The 15,413-nt window shown below is 37.4% G+C and overlaps 1 protein-coding gene across 2 annotated transcripts in view; it reads left to right on the top strand.

Annotated features, from left to right (window-relative positions):
* The window catches only part of ATAD2 (ATPase family AAA domain containing 2), a 79,273-nt gene that overhangs the window by 35,051 nt on the left and 28,809 nt on the right, over positions 1-15,413 (top strand). For both annotated transcript variants that reach the window (XM_057532248.1, XM_057532247.1), the window contains exons 12-18: positions 5,673-5,847; positions 6,723-6,811; positions 11,398-11,557; positions 12,446-12,536; positions 13,595-13,909; positions 14,252-14,384; positions 14,731-14,917. In XM_057532248.1, coding sequence (XP_057388231.1) covers positions 5,673-5,847; positions 6,723-6,811; positions 11,398-11,557; positions 12,446-12,536; positions 13,595-13,909; positions 14,252-14,384; positions 14,731-14,917 — 1,150 coding nt within the window. The remainder of the gene's footprint in view (positions 1-5,672; positions 5,848-6,722; positions 6,812-11,397; positions 11,558-12,445; positions 12,537-13,594; positions 13,910-14,251; positions 14,385-14,730; positions 14,918-15,413) is intronic.

Consider the following 15,413-nt stretch of genomic DNA (forward strand, 5'->3'; position numbering starts at 1 on the left):
TCTTTTACATCTCTCCTCTCCCCACCAACTTTAATATTTGCCGTTTTGCCGGCAGGGAGGTAGGGGCTTGGTACTTAGGTTTTTTTCTTTTTTTTGGCTGTGTTGGGTCTTCATTTCTGTGCAAGGGCTTTCTCTAGTTGCGGCAAGCGGGGGCCACTCTTCATCGCGGTGCGCGGGCCTCTCACTATCATGGCCTCTCTTGTTGGGAGCGCAGGCTCCAAACGCGCAGGCTCAGTAGTTGTGGCTCACGGGCCTAGTTGCTCCGCGGCATATGCGATCTTCCCAGAACAGGGCTCAAACCCATGTCCCCTGCATTGGCAGGCAGATTCTCAACCACTGCGCCACCAGGGAAGCCCAGTACTTAGTTTTATATATACTTATCCTTTCACCCACAGAGTTATTGCTAGAGCTGTAAAGCTCTTCTCAGTATAAAGATATCAGGTGATTATTGGCTCCTCCTTACTTTTCTAGAAACATCTTCCTGGAGCCTTTGTTCTTCTGCTTCCGTCTGGGCTGGTTGCTGTTTAGTCTTGTAGCACAACTAAGTCTTGGGATTTCCGTTTACCATCTTCATGGGATTTCCTTTGTGTTTCTCGCGGTGCTGGGTTCCTAGCTTCCTGGATTCAACTAAGACCTTCTTGGTTTATAGCTGTGTTTTGGTAGAGCACATTCTAGGAATAGCCTGAGGAAAAGAGTGCATGGGATATTATTTTTATTTATTTTATTTTTGAGAATGGTCATGTAACCAACACTCTGTTGATGTTCCTCCCCCACACACCCCCGTTTGTTGTGCTGTACCTTTGTGATCTGAAAACATGGCTTTGATTTCTGGGAAATTTTTTTTTTTTTTTACTTCTTTTGTAATTTTTTCACTCCAGTTTTTCCTCTTCCCTTTCATATCAGTTTAACGTTAGACTTTCTAGATTAATCTGCTTTTCTTACCTTTTTTCTCTGATTTTGGTTTGTCTTGATGTTAGAGGCTTTCCTTAAGTCTCTAGTAACCCTTAGCTCTCTGTCGATGTTTAAGAGTGAAGCATATTTTTAAAAGCTTGCTAGTTGGGCTTAACTTGTAGGCCTCTCCTTAGGGTGACTGGTGGGGATGTTTCTTCTACCAGAAGTTCTCAAAGTCTATATCTAGGAGGGTTCCCTCCATCCGCCCACCAAGAGATGAATCTTCCAGTTTTCTGTCTGACGCCTGGCTGCCAGCATTTTAGCAGTAGACCTGAGCACAGGTTCGGAGTCTCCACCATTAAGTATGATGTTTTACACTTAATTCCTGCAGCAGCTCATCTTGTCCTCTACTAGAAAGTAAACCATCCAAGCAAGTTGCCTGCACAGGGTAGGGAAAAGGGAGATCAGGGTGGTCTCACTGTTCTTTAATAATGTTTTACTTCATCCTGTTTTCACCCCCACCCCTCACTCCTGCCTTGAGATAAATTGCCTCTAAATTGTGAAAGGGGTTTTGCAAATTAGCTTTCCTTTTGGGTGCTTCTTTAGATTTTTAGCTTTTTCAGGTCTCTAAGGTCATCTGCATTCTAACTTGCAAAATTTTGTTGGGGCGTCTCAAGTACTATCATCTCTTTTTGTTGTTCACTTTGTTTTATGTGCTTTAGCAGAATTAATGGAGAGAGCACAGATAAAACCATGTGGTCAGTCTGTCATGTTTAACTGGAAGTCCACTCCTGAACTTTTTATATCACCATACTTTTTTATCCCCTTCCTTTTTCTTCTAGTTTTTATACCTTACTTATCAACCAGTTTTTAAACCCTAGCTCCTGGTTTCCTTTTCCTTTTATTTTCTTGTGTATGGAATTTTTTTTTTTAGTTGTGGCGCATGGGCTTAGTTGCTCCCGTGACGTGTGGGATCTTCCCGGACGGGGCTCGAACCCGTGTCCCCTGCATTGGTAGGTGGATTCTTGACCACTGTGCCACCAGGGAAGTCCCTGATTTCCTTTTCCTTATATAATTTTTCTCCCTGAATCAGCCTCTATGGAAACATTGATTTAAGTAAAGTTTTTTCTTTAATTAATTAATTTATTTATTTTTGGCTGCGTTGGGTCGTCATTGCTACGCGCTGTGCGTGGTCTTTCTCTAGTTGCAGCAAGCAGGGGCTACTCTTCGTTGCAGTGCGTGGGCTTCTCATTGCGGTAGCTTCTCTTGTGGCGGAGCACGGGCTCTAGGCGTGCGGGCTCTAGAGCGCAGGGTCAGTAGTTGTGGTGCATGGGCTTAGTTGCTCCATGGCATGTGGGATCTTCCCAGACCAGGGCTCAAACCCGTGTCCCCTGCATTGGCAGGCGGATTCTTCACCACTGCACCACCAGGGAAGTCCCTAAGTAAACTTTTTAAAATTAGTAGGCTTTTCCTCTTTTCCATTATAAAAGTTATGTACCATAAATCAATTACAGTTAAACATTGAGTGAATTCCAAAAAAATATTTTAAATCTAAAAGATACGAATATTAAATAATAGAATCTACTTCTTACAGGAAATGTTGAAAGTACCTAGTTAAAGTGATTTAGTGAATTTTAGGGAATTCCCTGGCAGTCCGAGCTCTCACTGCTGGGGGCCCGGGTTTAATCCTTGGTCAGAGAGCTAAGATTCCACAAGCTGTGGGTTGTGGCCAAAAAAAAAACTGATTTAGTGAATTTTAAAAGAAACAACAAATTAGAGCATTCTCTAAAATCATATACAAAAATAAACTCAAAATAGACTAAAAACCTAGATGTAAGACGAAAAACCATAAAACTCCTAGAGGAAAACATAGGCAGTACACTTTAACATAAATCATAGCAATATTTTTTTGAATCTGTTTCCTAAAACAAAGGAAATAAAAGCAAAATAAACAAATGGGACCTAGTTATAGTAAAAGGTTTTGCACAGCAAAGGAAACCATTGACAAAACAAAAAGACAGCATATGGGAGAAAATATTTGCAAATGATATGACTGACTGATAAGGGGTAAATATCCAACATATATAAACAGCTCATACAGCTCAACATTAAAAAAACAAACAATCTGATTAAAACATGGGCAAAAGAACTGAATAGGTGTTTTTCCAAAGGGGGCATGCAGATGGCCAACAGGCAGTTGAAAAGATGCCCAGCATCATTAATCAGGGAAATGCAAATCAAAACCACAATGAGATATCACCTCACACCTGTCAGAATGGCTGTTATCAAAAAGAACACAAATATGGCTTCCCTGGTGGCACAGTGGTTAAGAATCCACCTGCCAATGCAGGGGACATGGGTTCGAGCCCTGGTCCGGGAAGATTCCACATGCCATGGAGCAACTAAGCCCACGCACCACAGCTACTGACGCTGCGCTCTAGAGCCCACAAGCCACAACTACCGAAGCCCATGCACCTAGAGCCTGTACTCCGCAACAAGAGAAGCCACCGTAGTGAGAAGCCCACGCAGCGCAACAAAGAGTAGCCCCCGCTCGCCGCAACTAGAGAAAGCCTGCATGCAGCAACAAAGACCCAACACAGCCAAAAATAAATAAATAAATTTTTTAGAAAAAGAAGAACACAAATAACAAATGTGGGGAAAATGTGTAGAAAAGGGAACCCTCGTACATTGTTGGTGGGAGTGTAAATTGGTACACTACTGTGGAAACAGTATGAAGGTTTCTCAAAAAAATAAAGATAGAACTACCACCATATGCCCCAGTAATTCCACTCCTGGGTATATATCCGAAAAAAACAAAGACACTAATTCAAAAAGACGCATGCAACCCAATGTTCATAGCAGCATTATTTACAGTTGCCAAGTTATGGAAGCAACCTAAGTGTCCATCAGCAGATGAATGGATAAAGAAGATGTGGTATGTATATACGCAATGGAATACTACTCAGCCATAGAAAAAGAATGAAATTTTGCCATTTGCAGCAACACTGATGGACTTGGAGGGCATTATGCTGAGTGAAATAAGTCAGACAGAGGAAGGCAGATACTGTATTATATCACTTATTTGTGAAATACCAAAGTGCAATAAACTAGTGAATATAAGAAAAAAGAAGCAGACTCACAGATACGGAGGACAAACTAATGCTTACCAGTGGGGAGAGGGAATTGGGGAGGGGCAATATAGAGGTAGGGGCTTAAGAGGTACAAACTATTAGGTATAAAACAAGCTACAAGGATATATTGTACAACATAGGGAATAGAGCACATATTTTATAAATACTATAAATGGAATATAACCTTTAAAAATTGTGAATTACTATATTGTATGCCTGTAACTTAGTTAATATTTTATATCCACTATACTTGAATTTTAAAAATTAAAGTAAAAAAATTAAACAACAGATTCCTTCAATTTTTTTCTCTTCATTTCCCCTTTCTTACATTTCCCTTTTCTTACATTTCTGCTCATAAAAAATCAATATATGACTATGATAAACTATTTTCATATGGTATGTTCTCTTTCCATTTTAATGGCTGAATAATATTCCATTTTGTGGATGTATCACATTTTATTTAATTGATTTTGCTATTTCTGGCTATTTTGTTTTCTCCTGTTTTTGTTATCACAGATGTCAATATCATGAACGTCTCATTGCTTCCTCTTTATGGGAATCATTAAGTTTTTTCTTTAAGATACCATCTCACAAATAAGATTACTGTAAGATATATTTTTAAAAATAGATATATTTTTAAAAATCTGTTTCTGTCTTGACTTTTGTACGTTGAAATCATTGGTTTACTTCATTTACTTGTCTGATTGCTTTCTTAACAATTGCTTTGTTTTTTTACCATCTGCATTTGATTATGTTCGTTACTTATTATTTTTCTTTTTCTTTTGGCTGCGATGCGCGGCTTGCAGGATACTAGTTCCCCAACCAGGAATTGAACCCGTGCGCTGGCAGTGAAAGCGCCAAGTCCTAACCACTGGACTGCCAGGGAATTCCCTTATTTTTTTCTTGACTCTGAATAGATTTTATCCATCACTTGTGATTTTTTTTTTTTTTTTTTTTGCTATTCTTATTTTGTCATTTCTGTTTTTCTGGGATCTTCCTTAACTTTTCTTTTCAAGAGCAGTTATTTGATGATCATTTCTACTAAGATTATGAATATAACCCATTTTCTCAGAATTCTGTCCTGAGAACAATGAATAACTTTGGAAATATGTGAAAAAGCTGTACATTACCCAATGACAGTACAGTGATGTCACCAAAAATTATCTTGAATTCTTTGTGTTGTCCTAGTCCCTGTTACCCAGCCACTACTTCAAGTTCTCTCTTCTTTTATCTTATTTTCTCTCGTGTTCATTCCCACTGTTTTCTTGCAAAACTTTTGCTGTTACGTTACTGGTGCTCAGACCAAAGATTATACATGAAATCTGCTATTCTTTCCCCTGATATGTTATAAAATTAAACAGTCAGGTCTTTTCAATCATAACTTTTATGCAAGATAAGATAATATGATGAGCATGATGAATGAATGAAAGAAAATATGTTTCACATAAAGGGTTTTATTTAGTTTCAATATTAATTTTATAGTATGAATATTAATTCCTAGGTTTTAAGTTGTGCTTTGTGGATTGAAATGATATTTCACTTGTCTTAATTACATTCTTATTCATTAAATGTATTCATGAAATTGGTTTCTAATTTTTTGTTTGGTCTATTTTTCAGTGTAGTACTAAAATAATACTTATTCTTTTACAGAGGTTGTTTGTTTTATGGTCCACCTGGAACTGGAAAAACTCTGGTTGCTAGAGCACTTGCCAATGAATGCAGTCAAGGGCATAAAAGAGTAGCATTTTTCATGAGGAAAGGTGCTGATTGTCTGAGTAAGTGGGTAGGAGAATCCGAAAGACAGCTGCGATTGCTATTTGATCAGGTATGATATTAAAATTTACCTATATAGATCTGTAATCAGTGTAGATTAAGTATAAGGATTGGATAAACCTTGCATTTAATTACTTTTCATAGAAATAAACTCATAATAATTATACCAAATATATACTCTTCCTAGATTATTTTCCTTTGTCATGTCATGATTACACCGACGTATGATGAACATTTTTATAGTAAAAAGAGGAAGGAATAATTGGGTCTAAGTTCTTTGGAGTCTTAGGTCTCATATCTAAAGACTAGAGACAGAGTGGTAGTCTCACACTTAAAAGAGACGACAGTAGTGAGTTATGTTTCAGTATATGAGCTGAAGATTAGCTCTGCCCTAGAGTGGCTTTCAGTTTCATATCCCAATTGTATTGACAGTAAGTTGTGAGATAATAACATTCTTAGCTACTGAGGCATATTGTTGCAAATGCTTTTATATCTCTTTGTAGAATTCACTGAGGTTTTTTTATTTTAACTTTACTGAAATAGATTTTAAACTATGGCATCTTATTAAATGTTTTTTTCATCCTGACATGGAGGAAACCTATGTCACTGTCTTCTATTCTTTGTCTTGTTTCGACAGTTGGTCTTTAGTAGATATTTTTTGTGTCCCAATAATTGTAGCTGTATGAAATCTGAGGGTTAGAACTAGTGGAGTATATTGAATGTTTCCAGCTGAAAATGCAAATAAACTTAAATTGTATGCTGTTATAATTTATTATGTCTGAATCCTTAAAACATAGTTCTTGAGTTTATATTTTTAAAAACTTCTTATAAGCAAGTAGGAATGAAAATGAATTAAAATGGTTTATATTAAGTCTATATATTTGAAGTTTTTCATGATAACATGCAATCACTGGACTTGCTTCCTAGGCCTATCAGATGCGCCCATCAATTATTTTCTTTGATGAAATCGATGGTCTGGCTCCAGTACGATCAAGCAGGCAAGATCAAATTCACAGGTAAAACTTGCTTGATGGTACTTCTGCCTTTCTTCCTATATTCTGAGCAGTATTGATGTTGCATGAGGGATAGAATGTTAGAGGGTGAAAGAAAGTTTATAAACCAGTGTTGTTTGGTAGTAGAAACCAATGTATAGTACAGAAGAAAAAGAAAAAGTGAACCTGTTCTAAAGGGTAGGGTGTTCTCAAGCACAGTATTGGTTATAGATTTAACTTGTGATACAGACTTAAGTGCCCATTGGCCAGTGAGGTAAGGCAAATAAAATGAGTGAGGCAGGCCAGTGATAAGGGTGGGTCTGGGAAATGGGGCTGAGTGTCCAATCATGAAGAGCATAGCCAATTGTTTTTAGCTCCAGCCTATTACTGAAGTGCAAAAGCTGACTCAGACTTGAAAAATAAATTTTCTTTCTTAAATTTTATATTCAAATTTTTGTGTTAAATATCTTTTAGATGTTGCCAACTAATTCAGATGCTTTTTTTTTTTTTCCCCCTAGTACTAGCCCGACTTCCTGATTTTCAGAATAGGAAAGTTGCATATCCCCTGTGATAATTGCTTACCGAAGGGAGCAGTTTTCACTAGTACCACTGACTCAACTTGAATCTAAATTCATTTTAGTCCTAGTTTATCTTCAGTTTTTCACAGCTTCTTTTTAAATGTAATTATTTAATTAATTTGGGATACCCAAAAGCAAATGTTTGCATGCTTTCATTATGCCGGTATTGTTTTTTATTGTAGATAATATAAAAGAGAAATGAGACATAAAATTATGAGTGATAGGTAGGTTTTGGCTTTTCTAACACCTAACAACATTTACTATATTCTGGTCCCCTTCTTTGACTTGATACTATAAAATTTTATTTGTTGCTCTGAGTAAATTAAAATGTTTACTCCTATATGGTAAAAATAGTTGTGTGTACACATACCCTACCAATAATCATACACACTTTTTATATATGACACATTTCATTATCAGCCATACTGTATTGTGTTGATAGGGAAAAATATATTTAACAATACGACCATCACTTTGCAATCAAGTAATTGAGTACTTACTGTATTTTGGAACAGTTCTAAAAGGGATTGGAGAAATTTTAACAAGAAATATAGAATAATTTTAGCAAGCAGTTATCATTTCAAATATATATTTTTAAGAGAAATTTAGTTTTTTGTTTTTTCCAAAGACTTAAAAAATCTGAGAGAAAAACATTTTTGTTAAATTAAGCTTATTTATTTATTTATTTATTTATTTATTTATTTATTTTAAGAAAGTAAATCTTTTTTTTTTTTTTACAAATTTATTTATTTATTTATATTTTTTATTTTTGGCTGCGTTGGGTATTCGTTGCTGCGTGCGAGCTTTCTCTAGTTGCTGCGTGCGGGCTTTCTCTAGTTCTGGTGAGCAGGGGCTGCTCTTCATTGTGGTCCGTGGGCTTCTCATTGCGGTGGCTTCTCTTGTTGAGGAGCACAGGCTCTAGGTGCACGGGCTTCAGTAGTTGTGGCTCACAGGCTTAGTTGCTCTGTGGCATGTGGGATCTTCCCGGACCAGGGCTCGAACCTATGTCCCCTGCACTGGCAGTTGGACCACTGCGCCACCAGGGAAGTCCAAATTCAGCTTTTTTAGAAGTTAGCACATTGAACATAGTTAAACTATACTCTTTATCTTATTGTTGGTAATAATTGTAGGATAATGCAAATAAGTAATTATGTGAATGCATTAGAAAATACGATTTTTAGCCTAAGAAAAGAGGATACAAATATAAAGTAAGTTAAATTAAAACCCTCAAATCGTTACTTGAATTAGAAATACCAGTATGAACTTATGATGAATTTTATTTTTAAAGAAAACAATGATTCCTATCTCTGGGCACTAAAAAGGCCTAGAAACAATCACAATCCAGCAGCAATTCATGCCCCTAGCACTCAGAGTGTGATCTGTAAATACTAGGATTCTTCAGGAGAGGAGGCGTTAGGCACAACTGAGATGGGAAATAGCAAGACAGGCCTGGAACATATTGTTATTCCTGGAAGTGAAGAAGCAATCAAAGACTACTGGGGTCATATCAGAATGACATAGCCAGTTTGAAGGGGTTTCCATTGGCCAAAAACGGGACAATTTGAGACCCAGTATACTGAGTCTCTTAAATATGTATACACATATTTAAGAGACTCAGTATATTGAAGTGTATCAAGTACACAGAAATCATCAGTTTTTAATGGTCTCTTTAAAAAAAGAACTTAATTGGTCACTCCAAAGGTTGCTAAGACAGTGACTCATTACTCTGAAAATTGATGAAGAGAATGAATCAAGCATTTCTTTCTCCTGTCCTGTAACCATGATTCAGAGTAATTTAATAATAATGATAAAGAGAACTTTGTTCTCTATAGAAGAATCACAGTTAATAAACACAAAGGAAATTATTGAATTAGAAAAATAACCATTTTGCAACCTCTTATGAAATAGTGGATCAAGACCTATGGTTTTCAACTGGGAGTGATTTTGCCCCCCAGGGGACACATCTGGATATATTTTTGATTGTCACAACTGGGAGGGGGGGTGCTCTACTGGCATCAAGTGGGTGAAGACCATGGATGCTGTTAAATATCCTACAGTGGACAAGACAGCTCTCCACAACAAAGAATTATCTGGCCCAAAATGTCAATGGTGCCAAGATTGAGAAACCTTGATCTAAGCAGTAATTATCAGTGGTTGCTACGAAAGCAAATAAGGTGAAAAGGTTAATAGTAAAGTTTATGATGAGTGGAGTAAGCTGATAACACCTCAACTAAACCCAACCTACTGATCTTAAAAATGAAAATATGGGGCTTCCCTGGTGGCGCAGTGGTTGAGAATCTGCCTGCCAATGCAGGGGACACGGGTTTGAGCCCTGGTCTGGGAAGATCCCACATGCCGCGGAGCAACTGGGCCCGTGAGCCACAATTACTGAGCCTGCGCGTCTGGAGCCTGTGCTCCGCAACAAGAGAGGCCGCGATAGTGAGAGGCCCGCGCACCGCGATGAAGAGCGGCCCCCGCTTGCCACAACTAGAGAAAGCCCTCGCACAGAAACGAAGACCCAACACAGCCATAAATAAATAAATAAATAAATTAAAAAAAAAAAAAAATGAAAATATGGTATCACTTGCCTCCTGAGGTATACAGTAGGAAATACATGGTATCTTCCGGTGAAATATGCTATCCCAAATAGTTTAATCTATATTTATTAAGCTTGTAGATGTAACTACCAGTTTACAGGAAATATGAAAGCTAGAGGACAAGTTAAATGAGCCTATCAGGAAGCAATCAGCTCAATCCAGGTGTGGGGAGGAAATTCTACAAAACAAATGAACCAGTTTCTTCAAAAAATAAATGGCATGGAGGAAGAAAAAAAAGTGAGGGAAGGGTGATGGGGAACTGTTATGGATTTGAGGGATGTTTGACCAAGTGCAATGTGTGTAGATCTTGGCTTGAACAAATCAAATGTAAAAAGATATTTTGAGACAATCAGGGAAATTGGATATTAGGTGGTATTAACGAATTAGTGTCATTTACGTTGGTGTCATAGTATTGTGGGAGTTTTTAAAAGTCCTTATCCTCAGAAATACATATGTGAAGTACTTAACATGAAATATTTATGGGTTAAATGATCTGAGATTTTTTTGTTTGGTTGGTTTTTTTAAAAGCTATTGGGTGAAGACAAAAAAGGAATACTGATAATTGTTGAAACTGAGTGATGAAGATGTGGAGATTGTTTTACTATTCTCTCTCCATAATGAAAAGTTTAAAATGTAATTAAAACCCTTTTTAAAAAAAATAAATTTATTTATTTATTTTATTTATTTATTTTTGGCTGTGTTGGGTCTTCATTGCTGCGCACGGGCTTTCTCTAGTTGCGTCGAGCGGGGGCTACTCTTTGTTGCGGTGCGCGGGCTTCTCATTGCGTGCGATGGCTTCTCTTGTGGAGCACGGGCTCTAGGCACGCAGGCTTCAGTCGTTGTGGCACGTGGGCTCAGGAGTTGTGGCTCACGGGCTCTAGAGCGCAGGCTCAGTAGCTGTGGCACACGGGCTTCGTTGCTCCACGGCATGTGGGATCTTCCCGGACCAGGGATTGAACCTGTGTCCCCTGCATTGACAGGGGGGTTCTTAACCACTGTGCCAGCAGGGAAGTCCAAATCCTATGTTTTTATGCTTTATGTATATTCTGTTTTATTTTGGGGTCCTTTGATAATGTGTACACAATGAACCATTTTATGATTTTTACTTTGTTTTTCTGCCTAGTACTTGTATTTTTTTGATGTTGTATCCCTGTTTGAGAACTCTAAAGTTCCTATGTGAAATTATGCTTTATGAAATGGCTTCCAGGATCCATTTGTAGCATTCTAAAAACTGTGTTTTCCATTGATTTTAAATGTCCATGTGCCATGTAGTATGTTATTTTACAGATTTTCTTTTTAAAACGCTTATTGAAAGTAGTGGAATGCTCTGAGAAAATTCAGTCACACATTTAATGTATTAAATCTTAGCAAAAAAAAGAAATGATGTGTTCAGCTTCCATACAATTAATCTCTTCTCTCTTATTTTTAAATTTAGTTCAATTGTTTCCACCCTGCTAGCTCTTATGGATGGATTGGACAGCAGAGGAGAAATTGTCATCATTGGCGCTACCAACAGACTGGATTCTATCGATCCTGCTTTACGAAGGCCTGGTCGTTTTGACAGAGAATTCCTTTTTAGCCTACCTGATAAAGATGTACGAATTTAACATCACTCAAATTTTGACAAAATTGATTGCCTTTATCATGAACAAGTCTTGGTATAGCAAAAAACTGAAGATTGAGTTTTGTATGTTCTGAAGCAAAGTTGTATGATTAACATTCAAATATGTATGTATGTATTTTTAGGGAGGCATTATTTTATTTAAAGAAAATAACTTGGATAATTTTTTATTCTTTTCTTTTTTTTTTTTTTTTTTTTTTGGGCCCCGTGGCTTGTGGGATCCTAGTTCCCCGACCAGGGATGAACCCAGGCCACAGCAGTGAGAGCGCTGAGTCCTAACCACTGGGCCACCAGGGAACCCCCCACCCCCTCCCCCCTCTTTTTTTTTTTAATAAAATAGTGCCTCCCTAGGAATACTCTTAAAATTCTTTCAAATTGAGCACAAACTTTGCATGTTAATTATACAGCTTTATTTTGATTCAGAACACGTGACCTAACAAACAGTCAATCCTTAGCCAATTCATTAGCCTTGGCTTTTTTCACGGATACAACCATATAATCCTATGCAGTTATTTTAAAGCTGCCTAATATTTTGAGAACCAAGTAAGAAAATATGGGTAGAGCTGTCAGTACTCTTAAAAACAGTTCTTAATATGTACCAGAATAAACAATAGTCCAGTAGTTACTTAATTTCTCTCGTTCACATTTATGATGACTAGAACTTGAGCTATAAATGTAGATCTGTTTAACATAAAATCCTCAAGCTCTTACAAATACAACTTTTTTTTCATTTTTACTGTTTCATATTTCTGTTTATATTAGGTATTAAAATCTTTAAAATTTTAGATAAATTATTTTAAATTGAAATTAATCTGAATAGCACTTTATTATTACAGAAAATTTTAACTGTTTTTATTTATAGGCTCGAAAAGAAATTCTAAAGATTCACACAAGGGATTGGAATCCTAAACCACTGGACACATTTCTAGAAGAACTAGCAGAAAACTGTGTTGGTAAACATTGCTTTAAGCATTAAAAGAAATATTACATGCATTTCAAAGATGGAATAAGTTGTAGTTTTGCCAAGGTTATGTTTAAAGAAATGCAAATTATATTTGTTTCTTATTTATAGTTTCTGGCATGTTTTCTTCTTTTTTTTTTTTTTTTTTGGCTGCGTTGGGTCTTCGTTGCTGTGCGCAGGCTTTCTCTAGTTGCTATGAGCTGGGGCTACTCTTTGTTGCGGTGCACGGACTTCTCATTGCGGTGGCTTCTCTTGTTGCAAAGCACGGGCTCTAGGTGTGCGGGCTCAATAGTTGCGGCATGCGGGTGTGCAGGCTTTCAGTAGTTGTGGTGCGCGGGCTCAGTAATTGTGGCTCGCAGGCTCTAGAGCGCAGGCTCGGTAGTTGTGACGCACAGGCGTAGTTGCTCCGCGGCATGTGGGATCTTCCTGAACTGGGGCTCGAACCCGTGTCCCCTGCATTGGCAGGCGGATTCTTAACCACTGCGCCACCAGGGAAGTCCTGTTTTCTTCGTATAAAGTCCTAGATATTATATAGAGGTAATTGATATTTTGGCTGTCAGGGAATTTGAGAATGAAGTTAGATCTTTTACTAACTGTTCACATTTTTCTAATTATCCTATTAAGCATTCTACATGTATTATTTCAGGTAATTCTTACACCAGTCCTGCGAAGTAGGTAGCTTTATCCCCATTTTACAGATGTAGAAATGGCTGAGAGCATAAATGAATAAAGAGAGCATAAATCTCTAAAGATACCATGTCTAGTAAATGACAAACTAGAATTTGAACCTGATTGATTTCAAAAGTCGTGCTCTTGACCCCTGTGCTCTACTTCGTGCCTGCATATTTCACTCTCAAAAGTTGATTGATTTGTTAAGGGTTATTATCAACCATGTAAGTTCACTGGGGGAATGAGAGACATTTTAGCCTTATTACTCCTAAATATTTTGCTACTATATTGCTAAGCTGATTTTTAATTTTCTTTTAACCATGGTCAAGCTAATAGGGTAGTGGTATACTTAAAAATTTTTTTTTTGGTTGCCTTGGATAGGATACTGTGGTGCAGATATTAAGTCAATATGTTCTGAGGCTGCTTTGTGTGCTCTGCGTCGACGCTACCCACAGATCTATACCACCAGTGAGAAACTACAGTTGGATCTCTCTTCAATTAATATCTCAGCTAAGGACTTTGAGGTAGCTATGCAAAAGATGATACCGGCCTCCCAAAGAGCTGTGACATCACCTGGGCAGGCACTGTCCACCATTGTGAAACCACTCCTGCAAAGCACTGTTCACAAGATCTTAGAAGCTCTGCAGAGAGTATTTCCACAGGCGGAAATCAGAACTAAAAAGGCATTAGACTCAGGTATGAAACTTGATTGACCATTTAGTTTTCATAATCAGTAAAACTAAATGTTTTGTACATCCCTGTACAGTAATGTTTCTTTATAAAAGAGCCTCTTGAAAGGAATTTGGTCATGCTTTGCCTAGATATTTGAAAGAAATTTACTTCACAGATTGCCCTAGACTTAATCTAAATTTGGAATGCATTTTTTTAATTTACTTGTTATTTATATCTACACAAACATTTTTGATTCTTAAAAAAATGTCATTGAAGTTCTTGGTTTGCTAACTGAGGCATTACATGAAGATTTGCTTTGTAATTCAGAAAAGTTACTAATGCACACTTTTTTTGTTTACTTTATAGATATTTCTTGTCCTCTTTTAGAAAGTGACTTGGCATACAGTGATGATGATGTTCCATCAGTATATGAAAATGGACTTTCTCAAAAATCCTTTAATAAGGCAAAAGAAAATTTTAATTTTCTTCATTTGAATAGGTACACTTCCCTTGAAAATTAATATATATTTTTTCTTGTGTAAATTCCCTAAAACTAAATGAAATGATGTTTGAAAAGATAAAAGATGCCAGCCAATTGACTTTTTTAAAAAGTTAAAATATTAGAAAATTTTTGTTGTTACAGTTGTCAGGATGGTAGAAACTATACTGTATGAAGTATTCCTAAAAATCTGTAGGGGTTGATTGTTTCCAAAAACCATATGAACCTTGCTGTTATGATTGGCCATATTGTCAAAACTTTTGACTTATAAAGTTCATAATTGGTAATTGGGAGGGAAATTTAAACTTTTTTTCCTAAATCATAGGCTATTACTCATTTCTTTCAGAAATGCTTGTTATCAACCTATGTCTTTTCGACCAAGAATACTGATAGTAGGAGAACCAGGATTTGGGCAAGGTTCTCATTTAGCACCGGCTGTCATCCATGCTTTGGAAAAATTTGCAGTATACACATTAGATATTCCTGTTCTTTTTGGAGTCAGTGCTACATCTCCTGAAGAAACATGTGCCCAGGTAATTCATTGTTGCCCAGACAAATAAGCTGTAAGTCAAAGTAGTCTTCCAAAGACAAAATCTAGAATTGCCTCATTCTTTTTGTACTGTGTTTTTTGTCTTTCTGATTTCTAACTTCAGGTTTTCAAAATAGAACTATGCATAAGTGCTTAGTTATTTAAGAGTATGTGTTTAAATCCCTTTTCCACCACTTAACTTGCTATGTGACTTAGGAGTTATTAGACCCCTCTGCCCCATTTTCCCCATTTTCAAAATGGAGATATTAATAGTCCTTACCAGGCTTCCCTGGTGGCGCAGTGGTTGAGAATCTGCCTGCCAATGCAGGGGATGTGGGTTCGTGCCCTGGTCTGGGAAGATCCCACATGCTGCGGAGCAACTGGGCCCGTGAGCCGCAATTACTGAGCCTGCGCGTCTGGAGCCTGTGCTCCGCCAACAAGAGAGGCCGCGATAGTGAGAGGCCCGCGCACCGCGATGAAGAGTGGCCCCACTTGGCACA

The sequence above is a fragment of the Balaenoptera acutorostrata genome, chromosome 17 (assembly GCF_949987535.1).
Source record: "Balaenoptera acutorostrata chromosome 17, mBalAcu1.1, whole genome shotgun sequence".
NCBI classification, from domain to species: Eukaryota; Metazoa; Chordata; class Mammalia; order Artiodactyla; family Balaenopteridae; genus Balaenoptera; species Balaenoptera acutorostrata.